This window comes from Neopsephotus bourkii, unplaced genomic scaffold (genome assembly GCF_033783945.1).
Source record: "Neopsephotus bourkii isolate Nb327-2 ecotype Australia unplaced genomic scaffold, CSIRO-AGI_Nbou_v1 NB_533, whole genome shotgun sequence".
NCBI classification, from domain to species: Eukaryota; Metazoa; Chordata; class Aves; order Psittaciformes; family Psittacidae; genus Neopsephotus; species Neopsephotus bourkii.
Genome location: NW_026901034.1, coordinates 1,329,355 through 1,347,594, shown reverse-complemented (window position 1 = coordinate 1,347,594; position 18,240 = coordinate 1,329,355). Strand labels below are relative to the sequence as shown.

Sequence of the window (18,240 nt, the reverse complement as noted above, 5' to 3'; positions counted from 1 at the left end):
TAATGAATAAATCCTGTTCAGGAAGCTTCCTGAGCTATGACTGCAGCACACACAGTGCTGCCCAAACATCACACCCATGGAAAACATGTCCAGGGGGGAATAATTCCAAGAGCTGAACAAGACAGTAGAAAACTGCCAAGGGTTTTCAGACTCTTCTGAGTGGGGCTGTAAACAAAACTGGGATTGACCACAAGGCACCACATCAAGTTAGTGATTCCTTGCATGGGAAAGGAGACCAGGAGAGAAGGACAGGGCCTGATTCTGAAATCCATGATTTAAGACTCCAAGGTTTGGCTAGAAGCAACTGATTTATGCCCAGAAGGGGCACGTTCAACTCTGTCAGCAGCCAGTCACACACAGCTATGATATCAAAGGAGAAGGCTCAATGCTAAAGAGAATCCTCAAACAAGGAGAGGGTTAAAGTGAAACCAATTCAAGTAGAAGAGGGAATGCCTGGAGGCTCCATTTAACTCAGGAGATGCTCCCACCTGCTGGGATGAAGAGATCTTTCCCTCAGACAGAGGACTAGCACCTCTTCTTTCCCACATACAACAGATCTTATGTCCCAGATTCCTAACTGCCCCAGAGGCTTCAGTTTGTTAAATCTTTATTTCTCCACCACAGTTTCTTTCCTTAACATACACAGTTCACCAACAGGCACAGCAGCAGGAAAATCTGTGGGTAGTGTGCTATTAGCCTATCTTGCAGCAACATAACAATCAACTTGATATCATGAGAGCCTCCATAACATTTAACTCAGCTATAGTTCAGGAACAGCTGTTTCAGGGTTTTCTGTTAACAGCCTGAATAGCAAACAGAAACCCATGAACAGACCATTATTTTTATCAGCTGTGGCAATACTCACTTCAATTCCTCCTTCTCTTCCATAGCTCACCACTATACACACTTCACATTTCTCAGCATAACACAGATCTCTAACAGAAGCTTGTCTTTAGTAACAGAAGTTACTAAGAGCTGCTCAGCTAGCAGGTGTTGTAAATCCATGTGCCCTGGGAGGCAGAACACAAACCACTGCACAGGCCTGACAGCACTATTTACAACTTACAAAGCAACGCTCCAAAACCTCACTAGTAGCAGGAACAAAACATCTCAGCATTTGTCAGGCTGATGGGGACAGCCCTCACAGCACAGAAGCCCCACAGCAGCTCTGAAAGCACACTTCTTTGACAGGTCAGGAGAAAGAGCCCTGACCAGTACCAGGTACTTCCCAGCTCCTCCAGAACTGCACTTCCCAAAACATCAGAACACTCTGGAGAAGATGGGAGAGTCCCACAGGAGTTCAGCTGCAGGAGAAGCTATGTGGCACCCTTCTAGAAATGAATATACTCCACTCCCTAAACAATACCCCAACCCTGAGATGTTAAAGATGGGTAAAGAACCCAAACTGCCAGTGACACAGCTCTGGAACTTCTGTTTCAGGAAGGCACCTGCCTGCATATGACATGGGAAACGCTTCTAACAAACCCTCAAGCCCCATCTACAGGGCTTCTCGTGCCTTCTCACACTGGAGAACAGGTAATGCTTTCCAACTGCACCCCCTCATTTCACACACAGAACACCCACACCACTTCATACACTACATCCTGACTGTCAACAGCACATTAAAACCATTACACTGGAATTAGCCCTTTAGCCTCAGTCTGCATTTTAAGTTAATTTATTTTCAATTTACTTTGGAAATTACCTCTGGCATCAGGTCCATACTTTGACAGGAGAGGTAAAGAAGCCTTGCTGCCAGGTGGGATACTGAGTGTTACATTCAGTAGGTAACAGTGCCAAGGAATCTGACACTCCCTGACATGGGTGCTCAAGAAAGCAACTTGGCCATAAGAGAAACCTGGGTGACACAAAGGTGGGATCCCACACAGCACTGCAGAACAATCCCACTGGAGAATGCTTCCCCATTCACTTTGGGAACAGCTACCCAAACCCAGCAGGGCTGTCCCCTCTCTGGTAAACCCACAATCCCAGTGCCCTGCAGCGACCTTCCTTACCTGAGCCAGTTCTTTGATGCGTTTCTCCAAAGGGGCTGGGAGGCCGTCTGGGAGAGAGGGTGGTTGCTTGAAATCCTGCTCCAAGCCTGTCCCTGCAGGATTGCTCCCATCTTCCACGTCAGGACAGGGGCTCCCTTCTGGGGACTCACTGAGGAGCCGCTCCAGGTCGAGGTCAGTTAAATAGTCCATGGCAGTCGCTGCCTGAAGCAGGTCATTGTCACTGGCATGGCCAAAGAGTGAGAGCAAAGGGTCGGCCATCGCCTCTGCCTCCCTTGGGGCTGGGGGTTCTGCTGGTGAAGGAGTCGCCACTTTCTGCTCTTCATCTTTTTTCTTCTGAGCATCCTTCTCCTTCTGAAACCTCTTCAGCATCTCCTTAACACTAAGAGCTCCAGAGTATTTCTTTTTCTTCTTCTCCTTACTGGCATTTAATGCCATAAAGCTGTAAACAGAGTAGGGAGGAGGAAAGGGAACTGAATACAAGATGAAGGAGCAGAGAGGAGGAGACCTTCATCCCAGCTCACTTCAGCCATAGGCACCAGTCCCCTGGGAAGGCTCAGCCCCTTGACCAGTGTGGAATAATTACTGAGCATGATTTAGAAATTAAACTTATATCTGAAAGTGGGCATCACCCAGAATCTAAGCCTCACCGCACCCAGCTGCTCCAATATCTGAGGACTAGCTGGAAGGCAAGGGAGGCTTATTTTCTGCCAAAAGAATTATCTGCTCTCAACAACCAGTTGTTATTCTCTTAACGCAACAACCAGTTACACCAGGAAGAGCATTCTACTGCCTCTTAAGGTGCTCTTAGGGGCCCTCTGCTTGTTAAGCTCAGAGAAGGCTGTTCTCTTCCTCACTGCAAAGAGGTGATGGAGCTAGAACCATCACAACCAAGTGATGTTCTTACTACCTACGTGCATTATTCCAGCAGGCAATACTGGGAAATGCACTAGTGGAGAGGAACTGAGGCAGGAGTGAGTTAGCATGACAACAGCTTGATACATTTTGCCTGTTAAAACCAGGAGAGCAAATTACTTTTCCCAGCTCACTACGAAGGAACCATGCACTGACAGTACCATGTCAGATGTGTGGTTTGGTGCTGCTAGAAAGAATATCCATGCAGAAAAAAGGAAATCCCAAGGAATAATTAAGAAATAACTAAAAAGATAGTAGGAAAACGTCAGAAAATAGACAAAAACAACAAATACAGACATTGAAACAGAGAGGCCATGCAGAGCAAAGCAACAGAACCAAAGAACTCAGCAAGACAAAATAGCCAGTCAGGTTTATAGCCAGAAGGAGAAAAGCAGTACAGAAGGGTGATCACTCATACAAGAAATATTTAGGGCAGGAGTACAAACAATTGCCAGCGAGAGCAGCAACACACAACTTGCCTTTCTGCTATGGTCACCCAAAACATCTTCCTCCCCACTAGCCTGAGCCTCCCACAGCTTTGAGTTCCTGCCCTCCCTGCCTGCCTTTCCTCCCCCAGCTTTGTCCCTTTGTCATTATCATGCTCCTCAGGCTCTCCAATCCCTGTGCCAACCATCACCGTCTCAACAGAGCTCCAGAACACACCACCACTGCTCCAGTGGCGGCCCTTGTGCTCACACACCATTGCTGTGGAGCTCTGCTCCCTCCCTGATCCAGCTGCCTCTTGTCACCCACTGTGGAACAATGGGGCGCTAGGGGCTGGTGGTTCCACTGCTCACACTCAGGCCACCTGCACTGCAACAGGTACCACTGCAGTGTGACAAATGGCACTGTGACCTTGAAGCAGACTGTCCAGCAGTGAGCACTCTCTCTCCTCCTTACCCAGCTTTGGGAAACTTGGATTTCTTGGATTTCTTTTCCTTGTCGTAAGAATCATCTTTCTTTTTCTTCTTCATTTTTTCACCTCCGTCTTTCAACTTCCGCTTCTAGAGAGGATTAAAACCAAGTCATGACTAAAGAGTCTCCCACAATGCTCCCTGAACCCCCAGAGCCCAGGAACAGGAGACCAGCTCCTCCCCCACTGGATACATGAACCCAAACCCCACACGTGGTTACTATGAGAGGAGGCTGCTGCCACTTCTACTCTCAGAATCAGGTGCCACCGCCAGAGTCTCATCCATACCAGACATCCCTCATTTTACTGTCAAATACAGGGACAGAAAAAGTTTTCAAGGGCTCATCCCTATTCTGTCCACACCAATTCACAAACCTTGCCCTACTTTGAAGGTTCACACACCTTCACACAGGAAATACAGCAAAAATTCAAGGCCAGGCTGGACAGTGCTTGGAGCAACCTGGTCTAGTGAAAGATGTCCCTGCCCATGTCAGGGGGTTGGAGCTGGATGAGCTTTATGGTTCCATCAACCCAAACCAGTCTGGGATTCTATGAAACCCTCTGAGCATTAACAGAAGAAACAACTGAGAAAGGTGCCTTGCTGACCTTGGGACACTTCTTCTTCTTCTCTTTAACATAGTCATCTTCAGATTCAGATGCCTGGCGAAACTGCAGCGTTCCTGAGTTGATATAAAACCCTCCATACTTTGTAGTAAGAGAAGCTGGAACAAGCTCATCGTACTGAAGATAGACCAGAACAATCCATTAGCACTGTAAGCAGCTGAGCTACAGAATGAACTGCAGGATTTGTGTTCCCCAAGAACAGACAGGCTCTGCACACACCTGGTAACCAGCATTCGACTCCTGGGAGCTTCCCCCAGCAGCTCCACTTCCCTTGGGATCTCCTGTTCCCCCAGGACCTCCTGTTCCCAGCCCTGGCATGCTCCTGGCTCACACCCCACACAGGTTCCCCCCAGGTGCCAGCTCAGACCCAGCAACACTTTTAACCACCCTCCCAATGCTCCCAGGCTCACCGCTTCAGAGTTATCGATGAAGGAGTCGGATTCATCATATCCATACCCCATGTCAATCAAGTCCTGAATCCGGTCCTTCCTGCGTCTCTTGCCACCCTAAACAAGAACAGATCGACAGTGTTCAGCATGTTTTCCAATTCCCATGGGAGAGCCCTGGCGCAGGACACTGACACAGCTCGGCACAGGAAAGGGAACACAATCTTTTGTGCTCCAAGCAGCAGGAGAATCAGACCAGCAGTAACTCCCACCATGCTGTAACCTTAGGATATAGTAAATCCAGGTTTAGGCCTTGTCATAGAGAACAAAATCAGTGCAGCCAAATGAAACAAAACAGTGGGCTGGCCAACAGACTGGTGCTGTGCCAACAGCCTTTAGGTTGAACTGGGTCTGTACCCCTTCCACACTTCTGCCAGTGCAGGGATGGAGTGTTCTTCCAGAACTGCTACATAGTCCATACAAACATGGTACTAGATGCATTAAACTATATACAGCCAGCACATGAGAGTGACCCATAGGTCTGATTTGTATCACAAGACAGTACAACTCACTATCCAAAGTGCCAGTTACAAAGCAGAACATAGTTTTATTGCCACCTACAGAAGTAAAGGGAGGGGAAGAACAGACAGGAAACAGGCAAGACAGATCTGCTTCTCTCAAGCTATGCAGCCAGTGCTGTCCTGACAGCAGAAGACCCAGCACACACTGAACTTAGAGACTTGACAGACTGCATCATGCCACAGCCACCAGGCCTAGAAATTCTTTTTTGCCCAAGAAGATTAAATTTTATAAATTACAGTAAGTTATTTGCCACTGCAAGTGAGAAGGTTCTTCAATTGCATCAGGCTCATCTGACTGAAGAATGTAGCAGAACTATTTTTGGGGACCACAGGCCTGAGACAGAAAAAGAACAAGAAAACAGCAACTTCCAGACAAGAACAGGACTGCCAGAGAACAGGAAGGTGAGAGCCAGTGGCCATGGAATGAATACTACAGGCTGAAAGGTGAACAGCAGTGCCCATTCTAAGGGATAAGATCACAAAAACATACATATTTTTCTTCAAACTTCCTTGCCAGAGCCTCTACTTTATGCCTTTCCTTTTCGTCATCATTAAAGGGATCAGCCAGGTCTTTCTTCTAGAGAAAGAAAAGAGACAAAAGCATGAGAATCAACCCATCATGCTGCCACCAAAACCCCATGCAGTAAATCCATCACAACCAGAGCAACCAGGTGAAGTCCAGACACATCAACCTTCAGTTCAGCATAGAGTAGTTTTTAGTATTTCACTAACCACTTAAGACAGTGGAATCAAGAGCATGCACCATCAGCAAGAGCTATGGGCTGCAGTTGACACACTGGAGGAAAAGGAAGGGATCCAGAGAGACCTGGACAGGCTGGAGAGCTGGCATCGTACGAACCTCATGGAGTTCAAAAGGCCAAGTGCAAGGTCCTGCACTTGGATAGAAGCAATGCCCAGCACAAACAAGACTCCCCAGGCTGGCAGACACTGAATGGAGGAGTCCTTCTCCTTTGAGAAGGACTTGGGGGTGTTGGTCAATGAGCACCTCCCCATGACCTGGCTTCAGTGAGCGCCTGAGCCCAGAACACCCCTGTGTGCTGGGCTGCACCCCCAGAGCGTGAGCAGCATGAGAGGGAGGGGATTTTCCCCCTCTGCTGTAGTCTGGGGAGACCCCCCCTGCAGTTCTGATCCAGCTCTGGGACAACAGCACAGGAGGGACGTGGAGCTGTTGGAGAGAGTCCAGAGGAGACCATGGGGATGCTGTGAGGGCTGGAGCAGCTCTGCTGTTCAGACAAGCTGAGAGCTGGGCTGGTTCAGCCTCGAGAAGGCTCCTTAAGGGGAGACCTTAGAGCAGCTCCCAGTGCCTAAAGGGGCTGCAAGAAACCTGGAGAGGGGCTTTGGACAAGGGCCTGTAGGGACAGGACAAGGGGGAATGGCTTTAACCTGACAGAGGGGAGACTGAGATGAGCTCTTAGGAAGAAGCTCTTCTCTGTGAGGGTGCTGAGGCACTGGCACAGGGTGCCCAGAGAAGCTGTGGCTGCCCCATCCCTGGCAGTGTTCAAGGCCAGGTTGGACGGGGCTTGGAGCAACCTGGTCTAGTGGAAGGTGTCCCTGCCTGTGGCAGGGGGTTGGAACTGGATGATCTTAAGGTCCCTTCCAGTCCAGACCTGTCTGTGACTGGGAGTGTCTCAATGCTGTGGATGCTCTCTCAGCCTATTCTGCGTCCACCTCCACTTTTCCCAACTCTCAAAAGAAAACACAAATCTAAGTGGCATAAACCACAAATTTACTGCTAAACAGTTCAGAAGAGAACTTGCAATCCCAAGTATAACCCAAACAATTTTCACTTCACAGAAAACACCCACACATGCAGTACAGAAGGGTCCCCAAAAGGCACAACCAAATACTGTGGAAGCATCTCTCCTTTCCTCATGGCTGCCAGCAAGCCAGGTACCAAAAATCACTGTAAAGTAGTTTCAAACAAAAGGAGCATTATGTCCCATGCTCTGCCAACAAAACATTCCCTTTGGAACCTGAAAGTTTCAATGTCTTGCCAAGGCAAAGGAGTGAGATGGTGGGGCCTGACAATAGAACCACTGCCTGCATGCCAGTTCTGCCTGCAGAACGCCTGACCCTCCACCTTCCACCTCAAGCACCTCCCAGCTTCAACACAGACTCCAACAACAGTGCTGAACAAGCCTTTCAAATCTTACAGTGATAGGACGAGGGGTTGAAACTGAAACAGGGGAAGTTCAGGTTAGATATAAGGAAAATGCTCTTCCATGTGATGGTGGTGACGTGCTGGCACAGGGTGCCCAGAGAAGCTGTGGCTGCCCCATCCCTGGCAGTGTTCAAGGCCAGGTTGGACGGGGCTTGGAGCAACCTGGTCTAGTGGAAGGTGTACCTGCCCATGGCAGGGGTTTGGAACTGGATGATTTTAAGGTCTTTTCCAACCCAAACCATTCCATGAGTCTAAGATCTTCAGGTACAAGACACGTCCCCACAGGCCACAGGGACGCTCACCTTGTCTCCCGAAGAACCACCTTTTATTTTCCCTCTACAGCTCTTCAGAAGATCCGGGTAGAAAAATTCAGGACAACGTTTGTGGTCTGGCTCAAAGAGGGTGAGCGTGATCCGAACGGCAGTGGCAGCCGGCTCCACGTCCTGGGGCTGCTCTGCATCGTCCTTTCGAGACCTCTTCAGGAAGGTGCCGCTCAGTGGACCATGGAGAGTGGTGAACGAAACCCTGTGGGGTTCTGTCATGGCTATGGCCAACTCTTACCAATCCTCATGGCATAGTTCCCATTGCACCAGAGGAGCTCTGCCCCAGCTGCACAAGTACAGATGTCACTGGCTGGTTACGGGTAACGGAGGACATCAGAAGTGGAATGCGCCATTTAATTCTCAAGTTTTCTTGGGAAACAAGAGGTCCCACTTGCTGCAGCCGGTAGAAAGAGTCAGCGCTGGCCCCGGGGTAGCCCCCGCGGGGCTGCTCCTGCCCGTCCCAGCGCTCCGTTCCGAACGGCTGCGGGAGGAATAGACTGGCCCAGCCGGGGATAGTCCCCGGGCCTGTGAGCACGACCCCGACCCCGCACCCGCGGGGCGTTGCGCGGAGCCCGGGCGCCGGCTGCGTCGCGGGGCCGGAGCTAAGGGGGAGCGGGCCGCGGAGCTGCAGAGACACCCGGGCCCTGGTGCTGAGGGGAGACAGAGGCCGGCGTTCTGAGGGGGAGCGGGCCGCAGGGCCCGGCGTTGAGGGGAGGTGCTGGCCGGGCGGGGCAAGGGCCGGGGCGGGCCAGGCCCCACTCACCGCTACCGCCGCCGGGCTCCCGCAGCCGACTCCGAGCCCCGCTCCCACGTCACGTGCAGGGGACGCTGCCGTCGCGCTAAAGCCGCGCACCCAGCACCCAATCGCGGCCGGCGCCGAAGTCACGCCTCGGAAGAACGGCGTTCTGACGGCAGGCCCGGGTCACGTGAGGAGAGCGGGCCAATCCGCGCTGCCAGTGCCGCTCCGGCCCGGCAGCCCTCCGGGGCAGTGGCGGGGTCTGTGGAGTGGCGGAGCTGGGACTGGGGGCGTCAGTTAAGGCGCATCGGGGAGGATACGGGGTCGCGGGCTGGCACCGGCACCGGCGGTCTCAGAGCGGCGCTCAGGGGAGTCCGGTAGAGATCGTTGACACGAGCGCGCCAGCCGCCGGGAAGCTGCGGCCACCTGCTGTGATTTAACCTAGGCGGTAGCTCAGCACCTGCAGCCGCTCGCTCACCCCCGGCGGGGTGGGAGGAGAACGGAAGAGCGTGAACCCCGAGGGTGGAGATACGAACAGTTAGTAACTAAAGCGCAATAGAATACTGCTAGTGATGTTCGGGCGACAACGTAAGAGGAACGTGGAGCTGTTGGACCGAGTCCAGAGGAGGCCACAGAGATGCTGTGAGGGCTGGAGCGCTGTCACAAAACTGAGCGCTCCGGATCGCTGGATGAATCACCATCAGAGATAGTAACAAAAGTAATTCTGATAGAAATGTGTAAATGTGGGATTCAGCAGAACTCAGTGGCATGGCCCACTCTTGCACACAAAAGAGATTATGTCAGAATTGACAGTGATTTATACAGAAATGAACTAAAATAATGTGTATAGAAGCTGAAAATACAAAGGACTGAGGGAGACCTCCCATGAAGTCACAAGGTTCAGACTAGACCCACTTCTATCCTGACCCAGCCTCGGTGTGGCTGGATCTAGTCCTGGGCTCAGGCCTGGAGAACAGTTCATGTCTAAGGGATTACAAATGTCTTTGAACAGCAGTTTGTATTGTTCAAATGAACCACAGGGTTTCTAACAACACTTTGCTATTGAAGCTCATGTACATGCACTTACAATGGAGTATCTCAGCTAACACAACACACTCAGAGATAGATGGGTATAGAGATGTGTAGACATATATATATATACCTATACTAGACTATATACATGTACTTCTCTTGGATGCAGTGTATAGCACAGTACTGATAATACACTCACATCAGCCCTTTCAGCACTCCTCACAGGCAAAGGTTGAGAGTCAGTGAGCAGCAGGAACACCCCAAGCAAATGATCCCCCTGTTTCCTGAACTTGGAAAGCTTGGGGTATCTCAGAGGTACCCCACTCCGAGGGAGATCACTGGGTCCAGGAAAGCTCAAAGCATGTCTCTTGGCACCACTGTTTACATGCTTTAAGAGGGTTGGCTTTAGTCAGTAAATTTTCCTCCTGGCTTCCATTCTTTGTCAGGGAATGACTGATCATCCTAAAAGAACTCCTGGTAGTTAATCTGACCTTCCTGATAGCTATATAGAGCTTCCTGCCTGTGTTAGGCAATTAAAAGTTCCTGACAGGGCCAGGGAGCACACAGTACCCAACTCCTTGCACTGTGCAAAGGCTGGGGCCCAGCAGGAACCCCTGGGGAAGCAGAGGCGTCCAGGATAGGGGAGGGAGATATGCACCACCACAGCCTGCCTCATGACTGAAGTCACTCCATCTTTCTCACAGCACGGTGGTATGGTGGCTTCTTGCCTCTGTGCTATGAGCAGAGCAGTGCTGGATTCCAGTTACAATTCGAGGGATGTTTTTGGTAGGTTTATTCAATTGTTAAGATTTTGTTAGAGGAGATTAAGCAACATTAAACATGTGAGGAGGATTTTGTAGTAATGTCACTTGTCCAGCTCATCTCCGTGTTCTAATGTACAGCAGAGCCTTTAGCAACAACCCCACTGTAGCAGAAAGCAGTAAAATTAAGGTAAGTTGTAACATTGGATTTAAAGTCCCAGTTGCTGTTGGTGACCATCTGAACAGGGGCCTCCCACCACTGATGTTCTCTGTCCTTCTTCACTCTTTCTAGGACATGGTGTGTCCTTTCTGCATCATGGTACACTGTAACCAGTCTTGTGTCCATTAGTCTGAACTTGCTTTAGCAGCTGATTCAGGTCATTACATTGCAACAGGTTCTTCACCAATGTGAGATTCATTCCAATGGGTTACCAGAATCCTGATGGGGTGTAGTGTGAGATTGAAGCAGTTGGAAAGATGGAACAGGACTTGGAAAATTAAAGTCTCATTCTGTGATTTCAGTAAACTCCCATCTCCTGGTATGCAAGTGCTTGGGTATTTCTACCTCAGTGTCATCCATAAACATGGAATCCCAGATCCAATATGTAAAAGTTCAGTGTCAGGGATCTCATAATTTCAAAATGATGACCATTTTGGTCAGTGTCAAGACAAATGTCTTGGGCCTTAATGATGTTACTGTTACAACTAAACCCCTGGTGCTTCTTAGCCTGGTTTCAGCTAGGACAGAGTTAATTCTCTCCCTAGTTGCTGGTGCACTGCTTTGGTTTTAGTCTGAGACTAATGCTGAGAACACACCAACGTCAAGAGTTTGCCTTTTATCTCCATGTTATTGGGCTCATACTTTCTGCTGTCATGAATAGAGTTTGGGTTAATCCTAGGGGAATAGTTGGGTCTGTGGTATATACTGAAGCATCCCGGGTTGTCAGGACACAAGCTGTGATTTTCCTGTCTGTGTTTTATAAGTCAAATTCACTTGGTGTTACCAGCATTGGAATTCTCTTTCCAATTCAACTGCATTGTCCCAGATCACTTTGGAACTTCAGTGGCTGAGGTGCCCTCATCACCCTCTCTTATGATGGTAGCCACAGTTGAACTTGGATGCAGCTAAAGCCAGAGCAATGTTATATTGGACAATTCCAAATGCATCCACAGTTACCTGGTGGTGTTTTCCATAAATTCTTTCCCATTTAGGTCATATATCAGCTAATCAGCTGCAGCTGACGCTGCAGTGCTGCTGCACAGCTGATAAGGAGCTCATCAGCTTTAGTGTCAGCCTAAAGCAAAGCATAGCAGTGGGCCAGCGGCCAGGAAGAAAATCAGCTATCCCAGCCCAACCAGGAGAGCATCCACCCCTTATTCCACCCCAGTCGCATCATGCCAGGCCTCACACTTGCCACCAGAACCTTTCCTGTCTTTTGACAGAGATAGAGTGTATATCTGTATACACAGAGAGATCTCAGTCCGCTGGGGCTCCATCTGTCACACCAGTCTCTCGGGCAGGGAGGATGATGGTATGTGGTGTTGAGTTGTTGAATGCTGAAGCTCATCCTGATCCTACCCCTCCTGTGCTTGTCCAGTTCTATCAAAGTCCATTTTTCCTGAATGTTGGGATCCAAAGGGAGTCAGGTTCAGATCCCCAGATCTGGAGCAGTGCAGATGGTACCATGAGGTATCCAGTGCAGTGAGAGGTTGTGTAGCTGCTGTAAAGCAACAATATCCAATGTTCTACAGCATTACACAGCTCAACTCACTGCCTGCTCTCACCCCAACTCAAATCCTATTGAAGTACACACTGGTTGGAGTAGCTGCAGTGCTTGTAGCTGGGGTTGGAGTAGCTGCATTGCATGTAGCTGTGTTTGGAGTAGCTGCAGTGCCTGTGCTTTGCCATCACATCCAGACCTTCTCTCCCCCTTGAGGGCACTGGCTGGTGCTGAGCAGGTCGGTGGCAGGGCCTAGACCAGCTTGTTGCTGTGGTTTGGCCTCTCTGAAATTCCCAGCAGACTTTTCCCAGTGTTTTACTGGTTATTCTGGATTCTGCACTTGTCCAGGGGTGAAGTTCCAAAGCTCTAGAGGTGCCTCTGGCCAGGTCCTTGCTCACACTCTCCACACACCTGCACTCACAACTGTCCAGCTCGGGAACACCTCCTGGTGCTGTTCTCAGAGATTTTTAACCTCAAACAAGACCTGAGCCATCTGCAGCAATGTGCTGGTTCCCATCAAAAGGAGTAGGTTGTTTCAAAGGTACTCACTCAGAGTCTACAATTCTCGCATGCTGCTGTCAATAGCCTGGTGGGGGGAGGAAGGGGTGGAAAATCATCTCCAGAGGTTGGTCCTCTGAGCCCAAAGCACAGAGGTGACACAATGCTGAATACGTAGCCCAGAGTAGTGTCACACCAGCAATTCTATCATATCACAAGCCATTAGTAAACAGTAGAAGAAGAACCTCAGCCCAGGCCCCTTGGAGGGGAAATGTCACTGCAGGAACACACTGTGAGTAAGGTGGGACCTAACACAACTCTGGGACTCAGAGCAACAACTCCAAGAGCAAATCAGCTGACACTGAGCAGAGACTGTGAACCTACTGCAACGGCTGTTGTAATGGATTTGGTTGGACACATCTGGTCAGACCTGCCATTAGCTCAACCCTTCGGCCCCATGGTGATGCCATAAAGGGGTCTGTGGGGGTTTAACCCAGGCAGTTAATCCAGCCTCAGCACCAGCAGCTACTCACTCACCCCTGGTGGGATGGGGAGGAGAATTAAAGAGTATAAACCCCATGGGTTGCAATAAGAAAAGTTTAGTAACTAAAGTACAATAGAATACTACTACTAACGATATAATGATGATACATAAAGAATAATGATAAGGGAAATAACAAGGGGAGAGAATATAAAATCAAAAGGGGGAAAGCATCAATAAACCCAAGTGATGTACAATAAAATTTCCACTTTCTGCCCTTTTTTCTTCCAAACATTCTTCTTCTAAAACTTCTCAAACATCTCCCTGTTCATCAGAAGCGTCAGCGTGCTGTTTCTTCTTCTCCTCCTTCCTGGCATTTAATGCCATAAAATTGTAAAGTAGGGAGGAGGAAAGGGAACTGAATACAAGGTGAAGGGGCAGAGAGGAGGAGACCTTCATCCCAGCTCACTTCAGCCATGGTCACTAATCTCCTGGGAAGGCTCAGTCCCTTGACCAGTTACACCAAGAAAAACATTCTACTGCCTCTTAAGATGCTCTTAAGGTCCCTATACTTGTTCCCCTCGGAGGAGGACAAGGGTGCAAGACTGGGCATTAGGAAAAGGTTCTTCGCCAAGGGGCGGTTGCTCACTGGAACAGGCTACCCAGAAAAGTTCTTATGGCACCAAGCCTGGCAAAGGTCAAGCAGCATCTGCATGATGCTTTTAGACACAGGGTTTAGTTGTCGGTTGTCTTTCAAGAAGCAGGGAGTTGGACTCAATGTTCCTTACAGGGCCCTTCCAACTCCAGATATTCTATTGTCCTATGATTCTAAGGTCATACTGAGAGCTAAAGATCAGACTGAATTCCCAACACTTCACCTGGTACCAGATGTCCTAAATGACACAAAGCATCTTTATTCAGTTAGGTCTCTCTTTAGTAGCATCAGATGTTCACTTCCCAACTTCAAAGTTAAGGTTTTGGCTCTTTTTCTGGAATCCTTTCTGCTCTCTGGATGCATTTGTCTGAATGCACACTCCTCTCAGACTTCATATCCATTGCCCGTGGAACAATAACAAGTTGCGGGATGTTAAATGGAATTGCACTAAAGCAGGTTCTGCTGGAGCAGAGAAAACTGTTCCCATGTACTGGAAACTGTGCCTTGAGGACACACAACATTGCTGGTCACACACTTCTCTGACTCTCAACTCGACTTCATGATTGACTTGAGCCATGGCTTTCTTTTTAAGGTCTAGAGTGTAGCTGCTCTCCACAAAGCAATCATCTCTCTGTCCATGGGCCCTACCCTGAGGATCCAAATAAAAAGCCCTTCTCAGCTGGGACTGGGCTCCCTCACAGCAGGGACAGGGCTCCCACAGCACAAGACCCACCTTGATGTACAGGTACCTTCTCGCTGCAAGACAGGTGATGGAGGTTGAGCCATCACCACCAACCCATATTCTTATTTAGCTATGTGCATTATTCCAGCAAGAAAGGTTGGGAAATGCAAGTAATGCAGAAGAACTGAGGCAAGAGATTGAGCAAGACAGCAACTAGAAGCTTTCTGCTGACTGAAACCAAGAGAGCAAATTCCATCTCCTGCTCCTCAGGCTCTCCAATCCCTGTGCCAACCATCACCATCTCAACAGAGCTCCAGAACACACCACCACTGCTCCAGTGGCGGCCCTTGTGCTCACACACCATTGCTGTGGAGCTCTGCTCCCTCCCTGATCCAGCTGCCTCTTGTCACCCACTGTGGAACAATGGGGCGCTAGGGGCTGGTGGTTCCACTGCTCACGCTCAGGCCACCTGCACTGCAACAGGTACTACTGCAGTGTGACAAATGGCACTGTGACCCTGAAGCAGACTGTCCAGCAGTGAGCACTCCCTCCCCTCCTTACGCAGCTTTGGGAAACTTGCATTTCTTTACCTTGTTGCAAGATTCACCTTTCTTCTTCATTTGTTCCCCTCCATCTTCCCACATCTACTTCCAGAGAGGATTAAAACCAAGTCATGACTAAAGAGTCTCCTACAATACTCCCTGCACCCCCAGAGCCCAGGAACAGGAGACCAGCTCCTTTCCCACTGGATCCATTAACCCAAACTCCACACGGTCACTGTGTGTGCCAGCACTATGGTCTTCAGCTCAGTGTACCTACCTTTTCCACAAGCAATAATCACACTGGGAAAGGGGAAGGGATGCCAAAGGCTCATGCTATTGCCTCTTTTAGCCACCTCACTTCAGCATCACGCAATCAGCACTCTCTCCAGCAGATGCAAGAAGAACCCTCCCAAGATATTTTGGCATCTGTATCATCAGAGCCACAAGGATGATCAGGGGTCTGATCATCTTATCTGTCTTATGAGGAGAAATTGCGGGAGCTGGGCCTGTTTAGTCCAGAAAAGAGCAGACTGAGAGGGGTCTCATCAATGCAGATCAGTACCTCAAAGGCAGGTGCCAGGAGGATAGTGCCAGAGCCTTTTCAGTGGTGCCCAGAGACAAAAAGAGGTGCAGTGGCCATAAACAAAACCACAGTGAGTTTCACCACAACATGAGGAAGAACTTTCCACTGAGGGTGGCAGAGCACTGGAACAGGCTGCCCAGGGGGGTTTGTGGTGTTCTCCCTCTCTGGAGCCATTACAAACCCACCCGGACATGTTCCTGTGTAACCTGCTCCTGGTGGCCCTGCCTTGGCAGGGCATTGGACTGGATGATCTCCAGAGCTCCCTTCCAATCCTAACAGTTCTGTGATAATGCAAAGTGACTTTCAGGGTGATGGGGGCTGCTTTCACCTCTACTCTGGGAACCAAGTCTCATCCACACCAGATATCCATCCTTTTACTATCCAATATGAGAACAGAACAGGATTTCAAGTGTTCATCATCCCAATAGGGATGATGTCCACACCAGTCCAAGTCTCCCTACTTGAATGTCAACATGCCGTTTGTGCAGCAAACCCTGAGAGCTCTAACAGAGAGCCAACTGAGAAAGCTGCTTTGCTGACCTGGGGACACTTATCTTTAACACAGTCATCTTCAGATTCAGACACTTGATGAAATTCCAGTATTCCCATGTTGATGTAAAACCCCCATACTTTATATCAAGTGAAGCTGGAACAATCTTATTGGACTGGAAATGAGAAGAGCACTCTGTTGCTGCTGTTAAGCTTTGTTACTTCATTCTGAGGCTGAGCTGCTTGGAGAATGGAGTGGGATTTGTGCTCCCCAAGAACAGACAGGCTGTTGCCTCCTGGGAGCTTCCCCCACCAGCTCCTGTTCCCACGAGATCTCCTGTTCCCAGCCCTGGTACACTCCTGGCTCAGGTTCCCCCCAGGTGCCAGCTCAGACCTAGCAGCACTTTTAACCACTCTCTCAATGCTCCCAGCCTCACTGCTTCAGAGTTATCAGTGAAGGAGTCGGATTCATCATATCCATACCCCATGTCAATCAAGTCCTGTAACCAGTCCTTCCTGCATCTCTTGCCACCCTAAACAAGATCAGATTGACAGTGTTCAGCCCCTTTTCCAGTTCCCACGGGAGAGCCCTGGCACAGGACACTGACACTGGCTCCAGCACAGGAAAAGGAACAAGATCTTTTGTGCTCTGATAAGTAGCAGAACCAGACCAGCATTAACTGGCTGAGATCTGAACAGCACTGGCCATTCATGAGTAACATAAGATAAAGAACAAAAACGTATGTATTTTTCCGCAAACTTCCTCACCAGATCCTCCACTTCTTGTCTTTCCTTTTCTTTGATGTTAAAAGGATCAGGCAGGTCTTTCTTTTGTAGAAATGAGAGACAAAAGCATGAGAATCAACCCCATCATGCTGCCACCACAACCCTATGCATTAAACCCATCACAACCAGAGCATCCGGGTGGAACCTCCAACACATCAACCTTCACTACAGCGTTCTGGGAGTGACTCTAGGTTATGGGCGCTTTCTCAGACTATTCTGTACTTGTCTCTTCTTCTCCTGACTCTCAACAGATAATATAAAACCAAGCAGCAAGAACCATCAATCGACTGCTAAACAGCTCTTAAGAGTAACAGCAGAAATGAGTAGTCAACTTTTCCTTCCAGACAAGAACACCCGTAATATAGTTAAAGTGGCTACAGATGTTTGCACGTTGTCGTACCCTGCGAAATGCCTTTCAACAGGCAAACTCCTCACAGCACCACATTGGCCAACTGGGAGGAGATGCCAAGCACTAAGGTGGAAATATCCACATGCAGCAGAGCAGGGTCCCCAAAAAGACACAGCCACGTCCTGGGGAAGTATCCCTCCTGTGGATGCTGTCGTGGTTTAAGCCCAGTTGGCAGCTAAGTACCAGGCAGCCACTTGGTCCCTGCCTGCCTCTCCTGATGGGATGGGGAGGAGAATTGGGGAAAATAAGGAAAACCTATAGGTTGAGATAAGAACAACTAATAATTGATATAAAATATTATATTAACGTTTAAATATTTGTACTGGAAAGGGAGACAACAAAAAGAGTTGAAGAAAAACCAGTAAAACCTCAGTGATGCATTTCCTGACTTCCAAATGCACTCCAGCAGCAAAGAGCACACTCACCTTTTCTCCCAAAAGATCGACTTCTCCTCCCTGTTGACAGCTCTCCACCAGATCCGGGTAGTAGAACTCGGGATATCGCTGGTCATCGGACTGGAAGAGCGGCACACTGATGCGCACGGTTGCCCCGGCTGGGAGGGAGCCCTGCGGCTGGTCCCAGCCGTCCCTCCAGCTCGGCTTGAAGCTGCTGCTCGGTGCGGTGTCCAGGGTGGTGAACGCGATCCTGCGGCGCTTGGCCATGGCCGCACCGGGACAGTGTCACGGGCCGGCTGCGGTTAACAGAACGCGTCGGGGTGGGAAAGTCTGATAAAGCTGAAGTTCCCTCGAGAAGTGCCGGCCGCTGCGCTCGCTGCAAGCGGTAAAGACAGAATCAGCGCTGGCCCAGGCGCTCCCGCCGCGCTGCCTACTCCGGGGCTCCGGCAGCGCCTCGCGCTGCTCCGTTACCAACGGCTGCGGGAGGAACCGCCGGACCCCGCCGGCCACAAGGCCTCGGCCCCCGCTCTGGCC

At 49.8% G+C, this 18,240-nt stretch overlaps 1 protein-coding gene across 8 annotated transcripts in view; it reads right to left on the bottom strand.

The window, feature by feature from the left end:
• UBN1 (ubinuclein 1) overlaps positions 1-18,240 on the bottom strand; it is a 34,578-nt gene extending 16,338 nt beyond the window's left edge. For 6 of the 8 annotated variants that reach the window (XM_061350730.1, XM_061350735.1, XM_061350734.1 and 3 more), the window contains exons 1-6: positions 7,916-8,314; positions 5,922-6,008; positions 4,875-4,970; positions 4,447-4,581; positions 3,828-3,931; positions 2,016-2,454 (exon numbers count right to left, since the gene is read on the bottom strand). In XM_061350730.1, coding sequence (XP_061206714.1) covers positions 2,016-2,454; positions 3,828-3,931; positions 4,447-4,581; positions 4,875-4,970; positions 5,922-6,008; positions 7,916-8,155 — 1,101 coding nt within the window. In that variant the 5' untranslated portion in view covers positions 8,156-8,314. Of the gene's footprint in view, positions 1-2,015; positions 2,455-3,827; positions 3,932-4,446; positions 4,582-4,874; positions 4,971-5,921; positions 6,009-7,915; positions 8,315-16,884; positions 17,255-17,736 lie in introns of those variants that run through there. The other 2 variants (XM_061350732.1, XM_061350738.1) reach the window with 2 other exon arrangements.